The sequence below is a fragment of the Eucyclogobius newberryi genome, unplaced genomic scaffold (assembly GCF_026437365.1).
Source record: "Eucyclogobius newberryi isolate DKJ021-1_F unplaced genomic scaffold, fEucNew1.0.hap1 SCAF_7, whole genome shotgun sequence".
Classification (NCBI taxonomy): Eukaryota; Metazoa; Chordata; class Actinopteri; order Gobiiformes; family Gobiidae; genus Eucyclogobius; species Eucyclogobius newberryi.
Window position 1 is genome coordinate 29011199 of NW_027316389.1, and position 18173 is coordinate 29029371.

An 18173-nucleotide genomic window follows, 5' to 3' on the forward strand; every position below is an offset into this window, starting at 1 on the left:
CAGTAAAGCATAAATTGTGTTTTAGATCAGTTTTATTTACATGAATACAATAGCATGACATGACTAAAATCAACTATAAAATGTTAAAACTATACAGAGAGGCTATGAAGATTCAGCTGTGTCTGGGTTGTAGCTGGAAGCAGAAGGAGCATCCTCTTTAGACAGAAGGTTGTTTTTTCGTAGGTAGCAGGCCTGCTGGTATGGAGGCTGGATGGGGGGCTGTGTGGGGGGTGTGTACTGGTATTCTTTGCTGTCATCCAACTAAAAAAACAAAGAGATACACAATTACACTAAGATAAAGATGATGGCCTTGTGAAGTCAGAGTAAGTGCAAGAGTATGAAGAGTGAGTGTATATATATTATATAATATATGATATACAATATATATATATATATATATATAGATATAGATATAGATATAGATATATATATTTTGTAATTAAAAAAATACCTTCAGGGGGTAAGTTCGGTCAGAGTCATATGCACTAAGGTCGCCACAGGCCAAGAAAGGAACAATGACACGGTTTGGACCCTCTAACTGGTTAAAGTCCACATCTGTCAAGAAAATATTAAAAGGATAGCAAGACAAATAACATTAGCCACATATACAAGAACAGGACATTTTCAAAAAGTGAGTTAAGTCAATATATATATAATATACCATAGGAGTGATCCAGCAATGGGTTGGACATATTTGGAACGTAGCCTTCAGGAGGCTGGTAATTCTGACAGACAACAAATGCTTCTAAAATGAAATCAAAACAAAACAAAACATAAAATTCTGGCAAAATCAAACTTTCATTTCATATTGTGTCATCTAACTGTCATAGTTAGAAGTTGCAATGTCATCTCACCAATGCTGGAGTTCCTGCTGCTGCGGGGCTTTGCACAGGTTACACCACTAAAGAAGATTTTCAACTGAGAATATAGCAATGTAACATCCTTCCCTCTGAAAATCTAGGACACAAAAAACTACTTTACCGTCCTTAAATTGTAAACCTGCATGGTTGATTTGTAATCCAAAGCTAAATAATTATTTGGAACACTTATTTGCGTCTTATGTCAACTTACTTTGGCTACAAATGTTCCTCCTCGTTTCAGTACATGTGTTGTGATGTTTAAAGCCTGTAAAACCAAGATGGAAATGTAAAACTACCAAATATTCCACAGATTTATTCTGCGGTTACTTCTTGGAAACAATCAGGCCACACATGGACCAGGCTAGAGTAGTGGAGCCGGTCTTCCTTGATCTATGCAAAGCCTTTGGATACTCCTCGACAAGCTACTTTGAGAGGACGGCATCACTGGGTGATTATGTCCCTGTTTAAAGCTGCATTTATTATTTCACATTAGAAACTCCTTGACCATTGAGGCCTCAAATATATACCTAAATGCCATGATTGTTTCATACCTTCGTTATTGTATAACAAGCTGCCCCCAGATGTGTAAAACATCTCTAAATCAATTGAAACATTGTATAAAAGGGCACCAAAAATGCATGGTAAAAATCTTGTCAGTGCCATCACTGCCCCATCCTTGCCAAATATAAAAAGCCTTTTTTGTTTTTATGTGCTCACCGCCAGAGGAGAGTGCAGTGTTCCAAGATGCAGAACCTCTCTTGGTCAGTCCTCATTCTCCTCATTCCCCATCATATCATTTACAAATTATGAAAGGTTTACATGCCTGACAAAACAATGACTTCTAACTAAACAAAGATAAATAAATCATAAATGCAGCAACATGATCTGTAAATATCTAAATATGATGGATATGTGTGTTATCGTGTTTGAGTGGGACTGGTTTTAGTAAATTTATGATATACTTGAAATGTATACATCTATGGTGCCTGTCCCCTGCCTGTCCAGGGGCTGCAGATGGAATGTTTTTATGTGCACAGTCCCTGATAATAAAACAAATAAACCTTAACATGTGGCTGCACGATCTTGTTAATGGGTTGGTTCTAGCCTTGCTTCTGTCAGTCTACATTAGGGAAGCTGTAGTAGCTTATCACCATTGAGTATGAAGTGAATTAATAATGCACTATATAAGACTACTGCATTAATATTATTATGATTAGTGGTAGAGAGCAAAATATTTCTCGACTTACTGCCAACAGAAGTTGAGCCTGGATGTACTCGTCCACATCATGGAGGCCAGTTACTGCAGTAAAATATTAAGAGTAAGTGTAGAACTGTTCAATTAGACACAAGTACTATACTAATCAAAGTATGTCTGACCATCAGGAGCTCCATCACAGACTACTAGATCTGCCGGCTGACCCTCAAAGTGTCGAATGATCTCTTCTGCAGTTGATATCTGTAGAATATAAATTGCACGTTCAAAAAGCCAGATCATGTATCATGTAAAATGTGTGTGTAATATATATATATATATATATATATATATATATATATATATATATATATATATATATATATATATATATATATACACACATTTTACATTTCTGTCCACCATGGGTCAATGAAGTGTCAATACATACTTGACATGGGCAGCCTTGAGCCAGTCAAAAGGCTTCAAAGACTTTATGACAACCCTAACTCAAGTGGTTAAATCAGACAAAATAAGGCATTTGCTTGAGTGATAGTAAATAACAGATTTTTTCTGTTGCCAAACACTAGAAAATGTAATTTAGCGCACATTTACCTTGGTGATGTCTCCCTGAATCTGAGTGACTCCATGTAGAGGAGCCATTGCCTGGAGATCAACGGCAACAATTTTTACTTCAGCATCACCATTCTCTTCTTGGCCTCTGAAGAAAGAAATAATTCAATGTATTTGACAACATTTTACTGCAACAGAGAGTATGTTATAATAATGTGTGTTGTATAGAAAAGCTGAACTCACCTGAGTTTCCGACTGAGCACCTGGCTCCAGCTGCCTGGAGCTGCACACAGATCCACTGCTCTGGTCACTCCTGCAGAGGACAAGACGGCACATTGCACATTACAATACAGTACAATAAAGCTATGCCAACATGTATGCAGGGCCGGCCCCAGCACATTTGGTGCCCTAAGCGAGCTACTCCCCTGGCTGTTGGCATTCGATATTCTAGCCTGTTCTGTCTATCCAGAGGGGATACCCCTGACTTGCTAGAATACGTAACACTCCTCTCCTTTCGTTAGATTTATTTGTCAATTCCAAAATAGTGTTTGGATACATAGATGGGGGCGCAAAAAACTCCGCCAAGAAAAAAAAAATAATAATAAATAAAACATGTTAAATAATAATAAAAAATCCCCCCGCAGTGCCGCCCCAGGCACCCGCCTATCCGGCCTAGTGGAAGGGCCGGCCCTGTAAGTATGTTACCTGTGAACAGGTTGAACTCTTGGTCCAGTTGGAGCAGTTTAAAAGCACTCCTGGCTCTCCAGCCTTCTTCTTTGGCTAAACGGTAATAAATGTCTCTTTTGTCTTTGGAGGAGCGACCCATCTTCACTCTGCACAAACCACTGCACAGGACATCATTATCACGACAGATCATAAACCATTACTCTACGGGTGGTTTTATCAGTAGTATACTTCAACTGTTAAAGAAGTCAATGAAATTAAACAATAGACAAGTTAACTTATATTATGTAATAAAAAAGAACCACATTTGCTATTTCTGACTTACAGACTGAATTCTTAGTTCTTTATCTGAGGGTTTGTTGAAGAAACGCACTTATCATTAGCCTACACACTAAAGTTCATTTATATAGTTCATATATGAACGTAAGAAGTGGCGTTATTCTGCAAATATATACAGCAAATACTCACAATGTTTTTTATCACGCGTGCTTCCGTTGTGTTGGAAGGACCCCTAGCTGCCCTGTACTATGCCTGATGGGGGGATGCTTATTTTGTTGGTTTGAAATGGTTAACTACTTTGTTAAAATTAGAAAACAGTAACACAAAAAAACAAACCGTTCTAAATTGCAAAATTAGCCAAATTAAAGCTTGAAGTGCCTTCAAGGTTTTCCTGGTAATTATTGTATTTGGTGGGGTAGTATTTTTCTGGTAACTATCCATCACTTTTACACCAGTCAGTTGAAGAAAATGTTGAAAATTACAGTAAGAAGTGCTGAATTCATCAATAAATACGTCTCATCCAAAATGCGGGGACACAAGGTGTCATGTTTTTAAATGTCTTATTAGTAAATGTCCTGCCTACGTCCAAGAGTGTAAGTTATCCAACCTTTCATATAGACTTTAAACTCAGTGGACTGACACTGCTGACCTGGAACGACCTGACTGATAAGAGAATGTAAATGAGTGCAACAGTTTGGATTGTTTCGTTTAGTCTATAGTAATGTTTGTGCCAGTTAATTTAGCTTGATTGCTTTTAATAACTAATCTTAATACACAACCATTTTTGAATAAAATAACAGATGCATCACACATTGAGATTTAAATTTTATACTGAATGTTCAGTTAAAAAATATTTCCATGAAAAAAAAAATAGAACTTCAACAGAACTTCTATATTTACAAAACTAGGTGACAACTGTCAACAATTCCTAAACATTTTCAGCTTCAGTGGAAACAAAAATTCAGACTGAAAATAAATTTACCACAAAGGAATAATTGCATCCTTAATAAATAAATGAAAATGTACCAAAATATAAAAATAATAACAAAAGGCTATTTTTTAAAATGTTTGCATTGACTGTGCATTTGACATGAAGCTACAAACATTTCAAAACCAGTAGCAAACAAATATTTCTTCAAAAGTCTCATCACAGTTCAACGGTTTGAAAGTAAAGGCACATTGGAATAAGTATTTGTGCATTTATTACATGCCCCGCTTGACGCCCGATCAGAGGCTGTCCTGGCTAGATGAGGTAGACGAAGGAGAGGTAGAGGGGTCTGCCAGAGTGTGCAGTGCAATTTCGCAGCTCTGCGTTTGGTGGGATTTTGTGCCCATGAGCCAGGGGTGAACCAGGATCTGCTCCAGGCTTGGTCTTTCTGAAGGCTGTAGATTCAAACACCAACCAATCAGCTGCTGGCATTCTGTGAGAGAAATGACCGGTAAATAATATACAGTACAAGATTATGCATTATTTGACAAGTGGTATGACTTTGACCTGATGGCTTTAAAAGAGTAAATGGTAATCAATGGTGTGTGATATTTGCAGTAGAACGCTTTGACCGTACTGACCCTGTGACACCTGTCCTCTGAAATTGACATGTCCCCGAAGTATCTCCTCATCCTGTTCAAATGGGACGTCTCCACACACCATATCGTACAGAAGCACCCCCAAAGACCACACTGTGGCAGAAGGGCCGTGGTAACGCTTCAGCCGGATCCACTCTGGAGGGCTGTACACTCGAGTGCCTGCACAAACGGGAGATTGTATTTGTTATTTGGATTCACAATACACCAATAACATTTTAGCTAGTGTTTAAAATGTAATCTACCATTTCGTTTAAATGCGCTTTTATTCTGTATTTAGTATAGTTTATTTAAATGAGACCGGGACATCGTATTGATTTAATGTAAAACACAACATGTTCTAAAAGTAAAGCAGAATTTACACAGTATCCATTATCATACAATACAACATCATTCTCTTTTGCTTGAGAGTAAAAATCTCACCATCAAAGTCTGTGTACGCAGAGTCTTTTAGAAACGCTCCTGAGCCAAAGTCTATCAGTTTGAGCGTTTCAGTCCTTAAATCCACAAGGAGGTTCTCATCCTTAATGTCTCTGTGAACCACTCCACAGCTGAAACAGTGCTCCACAGCTTTTAAAACTTGCAGGAAGAACCCTCGAGCCACCTCCTCCTCCAAAGTGCCCCGCTCTGTGATGTAGTCGAACAGGTCCTGAGCCAGCTCGGGACGCTCCATCACCAGCAGCCAACCATCGGGGCGCTCCCACCAGTCCAACAGCTGCACCACGCCCCCAAAACCACCACCCACCTTCTCCAGCAGGACAATCTCCAGAGGAACCACACTGCTGGTCTGAAGGAAAAGAGAAAACGATTTGCTTAAAAGCAGTTTTAATCCTTTCTACATAATACAAATTTAAAAAATAAAAATCAGTATTTATACTTGAAACCATTAAGCATTGTGACTTACAGCCATTTTAGCTAATGCTATGCAAATTCTGTCCACCAGAGGGCACTACTGAGTCAATGGACAGGAAGTGGAATGCAGAGATACATAATTCAACTCAAAATCGTTGACGCATCAGCATTACCATGCAATGTTTTCTCCTGTCAAGTCAAATGTAAAAAGCCCCTAATTTAAATCAATATTTACACATTTCCATCTATTCGTAAATATCTAAACATCAGAATCAGAGAAAATCGAATATCTGAAACAATACTGCATGATACTGTATTTTTAGAGATTTAAAGCAAGAGAAGTCCTCACCAGTGTGCCCCACTCGGTTACTCGGTCTCTACAAACATGTTTCACAGCAACCTGAAAGAAAGAACAATATTGTCCTCATTATTAATTCAAAGTAAAAACCAACAGAAACAAATATTTTACGTAGAAAGGTTTCAAAAAGGTAGTCATCTGGTCAATGATTTCTATTTGTATTTTCAAAAGGTTGACTCTCCTTGAAACCTTCTCTACCATGGCCCCCTTCTGGACAAATGTGGTATTACATCAACTCGTTTCTCATTTACTGGAGAATATAAATAATTACAAATTATTTTCCAAATGAAATCTGACTTTGTTCTATAAAACTAAATAAAACTCAAAAATAGTCTATTATGTTGTTAAGCTACAAAATGTAACAAGATATTGGGATGTTTAAACTCCTAGACCACCTAGAAATACAAATAACTTGTATGAAGTCTTGACGTTACAATATACCATGTTTTTAATTTAGAAAAGCAATTCTCCAAAACAAAACACATGTCGTCTTCTTCTTTGGCGTGTTATGGCGTCTGGTCTCCACGTGTTACCGCCGGACTTTATTCTTGGTTCTTATTTTCAAAACACCGCCACATCCGGGACCTTTGCGGCTCTTTGTGCTTGTAACCCGACACCCCTCCGCCCTGCCCCCGCGCGCCCGCCCGGTGGTCCCCGGCCGGCCCCGCCATGTGCCTGGACCAAAACAAAGCCTTCGTACTCACCGGCAAACCGTCGGCCACACGCACAGCGGAGTACACGGTGCCAAAGCCTCCGCTGCCCAGCACCGCGCCGAGCCGGTACTGCTTCTCAAACGGGAGCCTCTCCGTTTTGGCTGGAAAAAACACACATAAAACACACACACTCAGTCACGACAGTCGTTCGCACGCGGCACGTCCATGTGGCGCAAAGCCGCTAACGTATCAGTCTACGAGAAAACCCGGCGAAAACCCGGCGCACCGACCGGCTGACCTCGTCTTCCAGAGCACGTTGTCATCCGTTACGGTGGCGAACACACCGGGAAAGCACAAACTAAATATGAACCCGGGCGTTTGGCAGCGTGACGGACGGACTCGCGCGTAAAACGTGGGCGCGCCACTTTTAGAACATAAACAAAACGTGGCTGGCGCGTTTGAAGCTTCAGATGGTGGTTCAGAGTGATGAACATCTACACTTTCGACAAGGCAGTTAACTACTAAAAACACTGTATACATTTGAACAGACACAACGCATCAACGGCCACGGTTTTTTTTTTAATATGAAGCGCGTGTAATATTTTCTAATTAATCATAATCGTATCGGTCACATTAAACCGTTGCTCTGTTTGGTAATAGAAGCGGGTCGGGAGGTTCGTTCCTCGGTCACGGGGTTCAGGGGGTTCCCGTAGCACCGCGCTGACCCGGCTCATGCGGTTACCTTGCTGCTGCTGCAGCTGGAGCTTCGCCGGTAAATCCATGCTGGTCGAGATGGGAGAAAAAGCGCCCAGTTTTGAGAGCAGCATACTGCCCCAAACGAAGGCAAAATATTCCTAATAAACGAATCCAAGGAGAAATGTTGGTACAGATGCGAAAACGTGACAGAAATCCTTTAAAATCGCAGCCATGTTGGTTCGAAAGGACGCAGCACGATGCACGCCGCCCGCTCCGCCGCTGAACCGTTTAAACCAATGTTTTGATTGGCACTGGTATCCCTCCGCCTCTTTCCCTGTCAGCGTTTACACAACATTGAACTGAAAGACAATTATTTTATGTATATGAAACGTAAAATAATATTTATTTTATCAGTCATCAGTTAGTCATCAATTCTGTGGAAATAGACCAAGAAATACAAGCAGGGGACAAATGTTAGGGACTATTTTGTTGTAGTAAAAACAGCGCTTGCAGACAGCCGTAGTAATGCGGTTTGTTAGAGCGGTGCTTTGTATTTGTCAGAACAATAATGAGCTCAAAGCACCGCATTATTTATCCAGTCCAAACGTTAAGAAATCCATCCATCCATCCATTTTCTACCGCGAGATTCATATTAAGATAACATATTTATTTATTCACTGTTAGGGTTAGGGAACAAAAAATAGCCCTATAAAATACCATGTCAAATGTTGAATGGTATATCTAAATGATAAATTATGCAAGCTTCAAAGGCAATGCTCATAAAGGTTCAAACGTTGATATAAGATTATTTATAAAAGGGATGAATTATTCAAACTCATTAATCAGACTTATCATGGCTAAACCCTGTTTGTAAGATATATTATGTGTGTTTATTGTTATTATTAGGATTATTAGCCTTATTTTTTTAAACACCTAATTTGCATACTGGTTAGTGGTTGATTCAATGTTAATTAGTATTTTATTAATATCTTATTCTCAGTGGCGGCGTCGGGTTGAGCGAAGGGGGCTGTTGCCATGGTTTCACTGTATGAGTGATGTTAAGGGCTAAACCTTAACATCACCTCAAGGAATATAGTTTTAGGTAATACATATATATAGTTTACGTAGCAACAAAACACACACAGATGTCCAACTAGCCATTAATTAATTCATATTTTATGTTTGGAATTAAAAAAAAAATACAAAAAGGAATTTTATGCCAGTAAAACTAAAAGTTGGTTTATATGGAATGTGTTTGAAACTATTTTAAATATACTATAAGGGTCACGGGGTTGACTGGATGGCTCAAACGTTGGGGGAAATCAGAATAGGTCTGTAGGCTTTTTTAATAATAATAATAATAATAAATATAGCCGCAAGCGGCAATGATCGGCTCTCGCCACGCCGCCGCCACGCCGCCGCCACACCGCCGCCACGCCGCAAGAGGAGGGGGCGCTAACGCGCCCCAATTGTCCTTTTATTACGCCTACTGCTGAATCTGTGACGCTGTCACATCTTCTCCCCTTTGTTTTACCATCAAAAAGCAATTTTATTTTGAATTCTTGGCAAAATGTGCGGCTTTGCCGCACAGACACCGTGACTCTTTGAATGAAAATGTGGATAACTTTTGATGGTCTTGAAGATGAGTCTCACCAAATTTCAGGTTAATAGGGCTGACGCCCTGGGAGGAGTTTGTGAAAGTCTAAAGTGTAAACATGTTCTGGCGATTTCCCCATTGGAATAACATGAAAGGTTTCGGTCATCGTTACGGCAACGCCATAACAATTATGACATGAGTCATTGACTTTTTTGATGGGGATGCTAAAATTGAGTTGTGTGTCAAATTTCATATAATTTCGCAAAACTAAACATTTAACCTCCATATAAAATCTGTAGGGGGCGCTGTGGCGCCAAATGAATTTATTTCACTTCAAGTAGGTTTAGGGCAAAGAGTTTAACAACTGATTCTAATTTGACGCAATTCGGACTTTATCTGCGCAAACGGCAGAAATTTTAAATATGGGAGATTTCTGAAATTCTAGCTACAGTTTGCGGCTTCGCCGCACAGAGACCGTGAGAGGTATCAATGTAATTTGGATAACTTTTGATGTCCCACTCCTCAGTAGCATTTTCACCAAATTTCAGCTTTTTAGGGCCAACGCCCTGGGAGGAGTTCGTAAAAGTACGACGTTTGGAAAAACTCCGAAGTCATGTTTAGCCATTTTTGAAGCAATATGGCCGACATTTGGTTGGGCGGACGGCGTTGCCGTAATAATATTTTTTACTTCTCTTGTCACCATCTACCTCTGCGCCAAATTTCATGATTCTACGATCAGATTTTTTTTGGGTCATTTCCCATCTCTCAATGCATTTTTGGTACATTTGGGGGCGCTGACGCGCCAATTTTTTTAATTTTAGAAAAGGGAAATAGCCAGAATGTAGAGAGGCACGATTTTTAGAGGCGTGCAAATTTTTGTGACTTTTCGTCAATGTTCACTGGGTGAAAAATAGGGGGGTTGGTCCCGAGAAGAAGAAGAAGAAGAAGAAGAAAGAAAGAAAGAATAATATTCCGATGCGAAAACAATGTTTCCCATTTTTCAAATATCATAAACTATACATTTTCGGAAAGCGCTCGCGCTTTCCTACCTCATGGTGTGGGTCCCTGGTCACTGACGGGCACTTTCGATAATTTTGAGTGGGCTCCGCCCACTTTGTGTTTTTGGCCCTCTATACAGTAATAATGTTCAATTTTTGCCTTACATGCTTATATGCACGGAACATGCAAGAGATGGGGAACGTATTCGTGAGCTACTTAGCGCAAATGAGTGCTTTATATGGGGATGACGACCGCTTCGCGGTCGTCATCCCAATGTAAAGTGCTCGTTTAGTGCGAACTTTTGCACGGGCTTCGCCCGTTTACAACGGTAATGTTCCATTTTCCTACAACTAATTAGTATGCACGGGGCGTGCATGAGTGGAGGAGTGCGTTAGTGAGTGTTTGGAAGTGGGCGAGCGCTTCGCGCTCGATTTTGTGCGCACTACGTGCGCACTTTCGCAGCCGTGCTTCGCACGGCCTTACGAGATTAATAGGCCTCTCGCCAGCTTGTGGCGCTCGGGCCTAATAATAACTTTTATTTATATAGCGCTTTTCAGTGACCCAAAGACGCTGAACATAATAAAAAAGGGGGGGTATTTACAGACAGGGGGGGACAACACGTACAGAACACATTAATATACAGATAAAATGAACAAGACAGAAGAAGTAGAGAGAAAAAGATGGGGATGTAACAGGGGGTAGAAGAGTAGGCAATGGGGTAGAGGAGGCTAGGGGTAGGGGAGGTCATAGGCTTGGGTGAAGAGGTATGTTTTTAGGCGGGATTTGAATGTTGTGAGTGAGGGAGAGTGGCGGACAGGTTGGGGGAGGGAGTTCCAGAGTCGGGGTGCTGTTCGGGAGAATGCTCTGTCGCCAAAAGTTTTGAGTCGGGATGTTGGTGCAGTCAGGGTGAGAGAGGAGGAGGATCGGAGAGCTCGGGACTTTTTTTTTTTTTTAAACTATATTTTAAAGACTAGCTTATATTTTATGCAATATAGGTTGTGTTCACGTGACATTCAATCGGCCAATAATAATATAGATGGAGGGCAGTCACAATTAATATGCAAACTTTTGTTTTAATACAATGATTTCTTATACACTAAAATAAATGCTTGGGTTCAATATTTGTGACTTTACTATCTGACATCATCAAATTCTAGAACGCGATCTCATGAACACAAAAACAATACAAATTTAATCAAAATCTTTAATTAAACTTTGTTAACCATTATTAAAACATTTAGCTGAATTTGAAGTTTTACTTATGAACATTAGTTAGCACTTAGCTGCTTAGCCTGTGTCGTGCCGTTACATTATTTTAATGTTTCTAATTCTCTATGGCAAAAATGAATGAGAAATTTACTTCCTGGGCCGGGGTGGGAGTTTTGAACTTAAAGAGTGTTATAAGATGTTTTATGTTATTTTTTTTTTCTGTAAAATATTAAGAAATCACCATTATCAAAGTTATTCTCCAGGCTTGGATTTGAATTGTTCCTTTATTCACTTATTGTCCACTTCTGCTTTTAATAATAGACACGGCTGTTTTAGACCATTGCAATGTCTTTGTTGACAATGCGCCTCTCTTCACCTGCAGCCACTCCAGCAAATCAAAGCCATTTTCTTTTCCCATAATCCTCTCTGTCTCCTAAGGAAGCGCTGGAGCCACTGGGATCGTTGCGACTGCAGAGGGAGCGGTCTCCGTGCGTCACATGACCTGCTGTATTATGTCAGTCCAAATTTAGGTCAGTTCCAAACCTCGCCCACCCCCCACATATACTTACTGTATGTCAATGAAACAGATGGAGATCCACGCTCCAGAGAGGTGAGACACTAAACTCATGTGAAGACAAGCATTCAGATTATCACAGTTTGAATGTGGTTAAGAAGGCACTGACTCAAGGTTAAGATCACTAGTAGCCTGTTTGAGGTTCCAGTTTAGGCGCCACGTCTTGGACCAAATGTCACTTGTGGTTTGCATAATTAATAGCCTCTAATTACAATTTGACACAATGCGTTCTTGATAAAAGTGCCTTGGAGTTGCCATAATCATTCACATAATATTTGTTTTGTATTATTTTTTGGTGTAGAAACCTTGTAAATCTAGTCCCGGGCTTCCCAAAATGTTCAGGCCAGAGCCCCCAGAATAACCATGCAAGACCACCACTGCACAATTAAATTAACAGCAGGGATAATTTCATGTGCCAAAAGAGTTTGGTCCAGTTTGGTTTGGCCTCACTTTCATTCACTAAAATGATTTGTGCTCAGTTTACCAAACAGATGCTGCTGTCATGGTGATACTGAACATGACAATGAACATTGACCAAAAAAGGAAAGTTGTCTTGTACCAGGGCATGCAAAAATGCCAATTGGTTTCCTACTGTAGGTTGATGTAACAATGTAACATTAAAATGTGTAGCCAGTGGCAGTGTAGTGAGTCTGATTACAGCTCTGACTATCAGCTGAATGTCCCTTTATCACTCATCTATCATCTCATGTCACCTGTCCAATAAAGATTGAGGGCCAGAACCTTTTCTTAAGAAGAGAAGATTTAGCAGACATTTCCCACCAATATTCTCTCTAAGGTGCCCCGGTCTGTGTGTGCCTATGTGTAAATCCCAGTTTGTCCTCTGTGCATCAGATTTGGCCTTTTGAGCGGATTTACGAGTGAAAAGGGAAATGGAGTAGTTAGGCTGAAAATGTTACACAATCATCCATACACCTGATTATAGATCTGATATAGACCTGACCACAGATAAATGCATGTATGTGATATTGGTTCATGCTTCACAAAATCTATATAATTCCTATTGATAAGGATTCTAATGTAGGCAGAACTCCTCATTGCCCTGGTGCTGAATTGAACGCCTCTTATGTCAATGCCAGCACTGTCCTTTTAACACAGATGTCGCTTGTCCAATTCTATGTTTAGCCAGATCTATTTTAAAACTGTCAAACAACTGCGCCTCGTCTACTTGCCTTCATAGCCTCTGCTCCCTCTTGCCTCGATGTCTTTCAAGAACATTGCAAACATTTTTGGAAATTGTAAACCGGTCATGTCTTCAAAGGAGGTCAACCACGGCGACATAGACCCTGGTTTAATTCCATCCAAGTTAACCGTTGTAGTTGGGGACTCTAGTTTCCTTGAAGAGAAAAGTCTACTTGTTCAAAGCTCTGACTATTTTCAAGCTTTGTATCGCTCTGGAATGAAGGAGTGTTACCAAGAAGAAATCCACCTCCACTGTCTGCAAGCTCGAGGATTTGTGATTGCATTAGCAGTTTTACGGGGCCATCAACCGGTTTTGAATGCCGACGACATTGTTGAAGCGATAGAGTGTGCTTCGTTTCTTCAAATTTCGCCGCTAACTAAATATCTTTCTAATTATATGGACTCTGACAACTGCTTGCTGATTTACCACACAGCGGGTACGTACGGTTTGATGGAGCTTTATTACAAGGCGGCGCAATTCATCAGAGACATGTACAATGACTTTGAGCGAGAAGTGAAAATAACTTTGCCGATCGAGCTGGTATCTTACATCGAATCTTTAACTCCAAGTACTTTCGTTGCTGTGGGGGCTCACGTAACTTGCGCGGATGAAAAAACTGTCCATGCTGCGGCGCGGACAGTTTGCCGCCTTGATGAAAATGCGAATAGCTGGGAAGTACTGACCGATCTTCCATTGGCAGCTAGCACGTCGCTAGCCGGCGTCACCGTTTTGGACAACATGCTTTACATTGTAGGAGGAGTTCACGGGGTTCGCAAAGAAGTCGTTGATGTTTCTTTTCGTTTCGATGTCATAAAGAACACCTGGACCAAGATCACAAGCCCGAACCAGTTGCGTTATAACTTCAGCCTCATTGGACTTGATGGAAAACTGTATGCCATTGGTGGAGAGTACAATCGAGTTGCAATGTCATCAGTAGAAAGTTACGATGTTCAGAAAAATGCATGGGAATTTGTGGCCCATTTGCCTCGACCTGGAGCAGGGGTAGCGTGCGCCAAAGCTTTAGGCCGGATTTTTGTCTGTCTATGGAAGCCAATGGAGACTTCGGATATCTATGAATATTTGCCAAATAAGGACAATTGGCAGATAGTTACGACGCTAATCAGAAAGCAAAGTTACGGTCACTGCATGGTCGGACATAGGGACAATTTGTACATAATGAGAAACGGACCTTCAGATGACTTTCTGAGATGTTTAATGGAGTGCTACAACCTCACAACAGGGCTGTGGACGTCATTGCCGGGTCACTATGCCAACAGTAAAGGGTCTTTATTTACAGCTGTAGTGAGAGGAGACTCGGCGCTGACACTAAACAGGAGTATGACACTGGAATATGTCGTAGATGGGAAAACATGGAAGCCCAGACGACAGATGAAAGGTTTTCCGAGAAGTGGGTCAGTGTGGACATTTCTCCTCAGGCTTCCAGGCAAAAACAAAGAGTAAATATTATATTATTTTTATCTAGGCTTAGGGATAGAGTCAAGTATACATATTCTAGGTGATCAAGGAATTATTTATTAAGCTTTCTACAACTTGAGAAAAGTGTTTAGTCTGGAGGTATTTAACAGCCAACCTTGGTTTTGTATTTGTATGTTTTTATCTGCAATACAATACAACTTGGATCCCAATAATGTCATGTGGAAAATGTGATGTATTGATAATGCAATCATCACGTTCTGATGACAGCCATCTTAGGACTCATGGGCGCGCATATGTCCATTTCAGTGTACAGATCACAGGTGGAGTATTTCTGGTGTAATGACCGCCACCTCTATCAAAGTGGAAGAAAAGATATTTGGGACACACCGCACTTTCCACCCGTGGTACAGGGTACAGACGTTGCTCATGTACTTTCATAGACCTTGGTGTACATTGATTCTTGTGATGTCAGTTTGCAGCAGGGTACAACAAAGACGGTATATTGTTTGGCGATAGCATTTTAACATGCTGTTGTGAAAACTGTTAAAATATATGAAATGTGTTGCTTTGTGTGTGTGTGTGTGTGTGTGTGTTCATCCAATACAAAACCAAAACTGAGTTGCACTGAAAATGATCAAATCATTTCAAAAGATTTTAGAGAATAGAACTCATCCCTCCCTAAATCCAGAGCAGAGCGGGGATGGTTTGTAGTGGTAGTGTTTTTACATTAGTATAAGTCCATTTGTCATGTTCTATGTCTCTCTCGTGTGTGTATTGTCTGTGTAACAGCGTGTGTCCAAGACAAATGACCTTCAGGACAAATAAAGTAATCTTCTTGATATTGATCTTGATACAGGTACATCTATTAAAAATTACAGCTGTTTCAACAGTTACACTTCAATTGTATGACACAGAGAAGTTTTTTCCCAAACAAACAAAAATACTTTAATACAAAATTTAGCTGTACAAAATATATTAAAGAAAAACAAAAAATAGGATTTCACAGTAATATATCAAGAAGGCCGTCAGTGATAAATATTGTTTAATGCTATTTGTTTGTCACAACCCTAACCACAACAATGCTTCCATAATGCTGTTTAAATCTTTTACCCAGTGTCATGTTTCTTGTTGGCATTGCAAAACGTTGTAGAGTGGACTGAGGAGAGGCTGAGCCAGGCAGCAGCACCAGTGGACACTTCAGACACAGACCAGGGTGCAAGCGGAAACCAGGGTCTCACATTCAGGTCAACATGGGTCCGGCTGAACTGAGACATCGACTGAAGCATTTAGTCACAGCATAGTTTGACCTAAGTTTGACCTTTACTAAGAAATTAAAAGCCTCAAAACCTATCTATGTCTATGGATGCAAGCAAATTACACCACCAGGCCTAGGTACAGCTAAGATCTATACAAAGGCAAGCTTGCTTACAGTATTTGAATGATTTTCAATGCATTTTTGGCAACCAGAAGTGTTACATAGTGCACCTTTGACACAAATTTAATGTTGTCATACAAAATTCTACAAATTATTAACTAAATGAAATATTTCATTTGCTGTTTGGTCTGAGAAGTAAGAACACATTTCAAACAATAAGAGTCACAGCAGCTTCTGAAAGCGTTAGCGTGTGACAACAACCATATTGTGTTTATGAAGTCACTGTTTACACGCAGCATGTTTTTACTCCACTGAGCGTGCAGGAAGTAGGTCAGGCTCTATCTGGAAATAAAGCTCGTGATCACGCGAGCTGCTGGTCCACACCAGTGACTTCATTACATCATCACAAACTCACCCCGGGACATTTACAGTCAGCAAGCTGCAGCATGGACTCGAGAAAATGAAAACTGCGGGTAGCTGAAAATGTAAAAAATGCCACATGGTACATTTTCTCAAAAAATAAAACACTAAACTTGAAAATTTGATTTTAGTTGTGGTGAAATGTTTCTATGAGTCAGCAGCAGAGAAGCAGTGTGGAACAGGAAGTCAATGGATTGTTTTATATTATTATATCATATGAAGTTGTTTTAAATAAATATCAGACTTTACAACAAACAAATTGTAAAATCATGATATGCAAAAGTTTATCACCAACTACCCAAAGTGCTTATGACACCTTTTTATGTTTTCCAACATAATTTGATGGGGCAATACCAGGGGTAAATTTGTATCACAAATGTACATCAGTTAAGCGGAAATTTGGGAATTAAAAATACAGGCAAAAACAGTGGATTTGGAGATGCATTCAAGATATTTGCAGAAAAATAATTGCTCTCCATTCATTGCCCTGTATTAATGTGTGTTAACTGAAATAACCAATAAAGTAAGGCAAGGCCATGTTTATTTGTAGAGCACAGTTCATACACAAGACAATTCAAAGTGCTTCACACAATAGGGGAAAAAAATCATTAAAATCACATGACAGAAATCACAAAACAGTTTAAGACATAAAAGAGAAGAGTGCAAAGAAGATAAACTAAACTGTTTTAAGAGGTTAATTTCCCCTGCAAAGTGAGGATCACAGTGTAGGTGATCCTCACTTCTCCTGCTCAGATCCAAAGACAAAAATCTAAACTAAAAGGGCCCCAGGTGCTGCACAGTGGTCATTCAGTAATCTTGACAAGTTGCTCTCCCGTGGCGTTGAAGGATGGGCCAAATGCAGAGGACATATTTCCCATGGGACTGTACCCGTCTTAACCTGTAAACAGTCAGTGCTTAGAAGCATCAGTTACTCTCATTTATTCACATTGACAGGCAAGTTCCTTTCACAAAGACAGGATTGCAGACATAGCCAGTCATTCCACATTTCTGACAAATGTTGCATAACAAGACCAGAGAGTGACAAGTCAAAATGAAAATGAAATATCGGTGTTGAAGAAAGTTTGCTGTATCTCAGTCATCTCAGTGCAAAATAATTAAACATTGGGGCAGTCCCATAACACACGAAAGTGATGAGCTACTTGGAGTTGGCAACCACATTTTCTCTTACAACAAGTGTTTCCCAGTGAATAATGTGTAATTTGAAATGTTATCATTCGTTTTTCCAATAGAATTTTTTCCAAACATGAGATATTGTGCTTCTCCATTGTTGGGATGTGCTTATTACCGGTAAATGTTCCCATTCTTCCTCAGTTAGTTGACTGACCAATAGGTTGGCTTTGCCAGGCTATATGTTTATATGTGTGCATTGTACTGTAAATGTAGCTCTTGTTTAGTTCTTGAATTGTATTTATTTATTTTGTTAGTTTTATAGACATGTTTTTTTTTCGTCACTCATCCAAGAAGCTTCTTTAGTTTCTCTGACAGGGATCTGATTTGTCACTGCCCTAAATATATGTTTGATGGAAGGAGCAAACTCCACTGAAAATGATATACCCTAGTTGTTTACCACAGTGTTTTTCAACCTTTAAAATCCACAGCTTGGTTGAAA

The 18173-nt window shown here is 39.9% G+C and overlaps 3 protein-coding genes across 3 annotated transcripts; 1 reads left to right on the plus strand and 2 right to left on the minus strand.

Moving 5' to 3' along the window:
* Positions 1-14: 14 nt before the first annotated feature.
* On the minus strand, positions 15-3468 carry ftsj1 (FtsJ RNA 2'-O-methyltransferase 1). Its single transcript, XM_072434820.1, has 10 exons — positions 3331-3468; positions 2869-2938; positions 2668-2773; positions 2238-2316; positions 2108-2160; positions 1072-1125; positions 855-957; positions 662-745; positions 452-555; positions 15-261 (listed from the first exon to the last, which is right to left on the minus strand). Exons 1-10 carry the CDS (start codon positions 3449-3451, stop codon positions 103-105), a joined length of 933 nt encoding a protein of 310 aa, XP_072290921.1. The 5' UTR covers positions 3452-3468; the 3' UTR covers positions 15-102.
* A 1305-nt stretch (positions 3469-4773) lies between these two features.
* Positions 4774-8024, minus strand: LOC140349347 (serine/threonine-protein kinase pim-3-like). The gene is made up of 6 exons (XM_072435642.1): positions 7778-8024; positions 7087-7196; positions 6374-6424; positions 5596-5959; positions 5158-5334; positions 4774-5009 (listed from the first exon to the last, which is right to left on the minus strand). The coding sequence occupies exons 1-6, from the start codon at positions 7860-7862 to the stop codon at positions 4816-4818; spliced, it is 981 nt and encodes a 326-aa protein (XP_072291743.1). The 5' UTR covers positions 7863-8024; the 3' UTR covers positions 4774-4815.
* A 5290-nt stretch (positions 8025-13314) lies between these two features.
* kbtbd13b (kelch repeat and BTB domain containing 13b) lies at positions 13315-15627 on the plus strand. The gene has a single exon (XM_072435240.1). It carries the CDS (start codon positions 13330-13332, stop codon positions 14770-14772), a length of 1443 nt encoding a protein of 480 aa, XP_072291341.1. The 5' UTR covers positions 13315-13329; the 3' UTR covers positions 14773-15627.
* The last annotated feature ends 2546 nt before the right edge of the window (positions 15628-18173 follow it).

Bases quoted from the DNA above. Each gene is read 5' to 3' on its own strand.
- kbtbd13b (XM_072435240.1), top strand. From the start codon at position 13,330: ATGTCTTTCAAGAACATTGCAAACATTTTTGGAAATTGTAAACCGGTC.
- ftsj1 (XM_072434820.1), bottom strand. From the start codon at position 3,451: ATGGGTCGCTCCTCCAAAGACAAAAGAGACATTTATTACCGTTTAGCC. The intron at 2,939-3,330 runs GTAACATACTTA...TGTCCTCTGCAG, and splicing joins AGAGTTCAACCTGTTCACAG to GAGTGACCAGAGCAGTGGAT. The intron at 958-1,071 runs GTAAGTTGACAT...TTTGTGTCCTAG, and splicing joins GAGGAACATTTGTAGCCAAA to ATTTTCAGAGGGAAGGATGT.
- LOC140349347 (XM_072435642.1), bottom strand. From the start codon at position 7,862: ATGCTGCTCTCAAAACTGGGCGCTTTTTCTCCCATCTCGACCAGCATG. The intron at 7,197-7,777 runs GTAACCGCATGA...TGTTTTTTCCAG, and splicing joins CCAGCTGCAGCAGCAGCAAG to CCAAAACGGAGAGGCTCCCG. The intron at 6,425-7,086 runs GTGAGTACGAAG...TCTTTCTTTCAG, and splicing joins GTGTGGCCGACGGTTTGCCG to GTTGCTGTGAAACATGTTTG.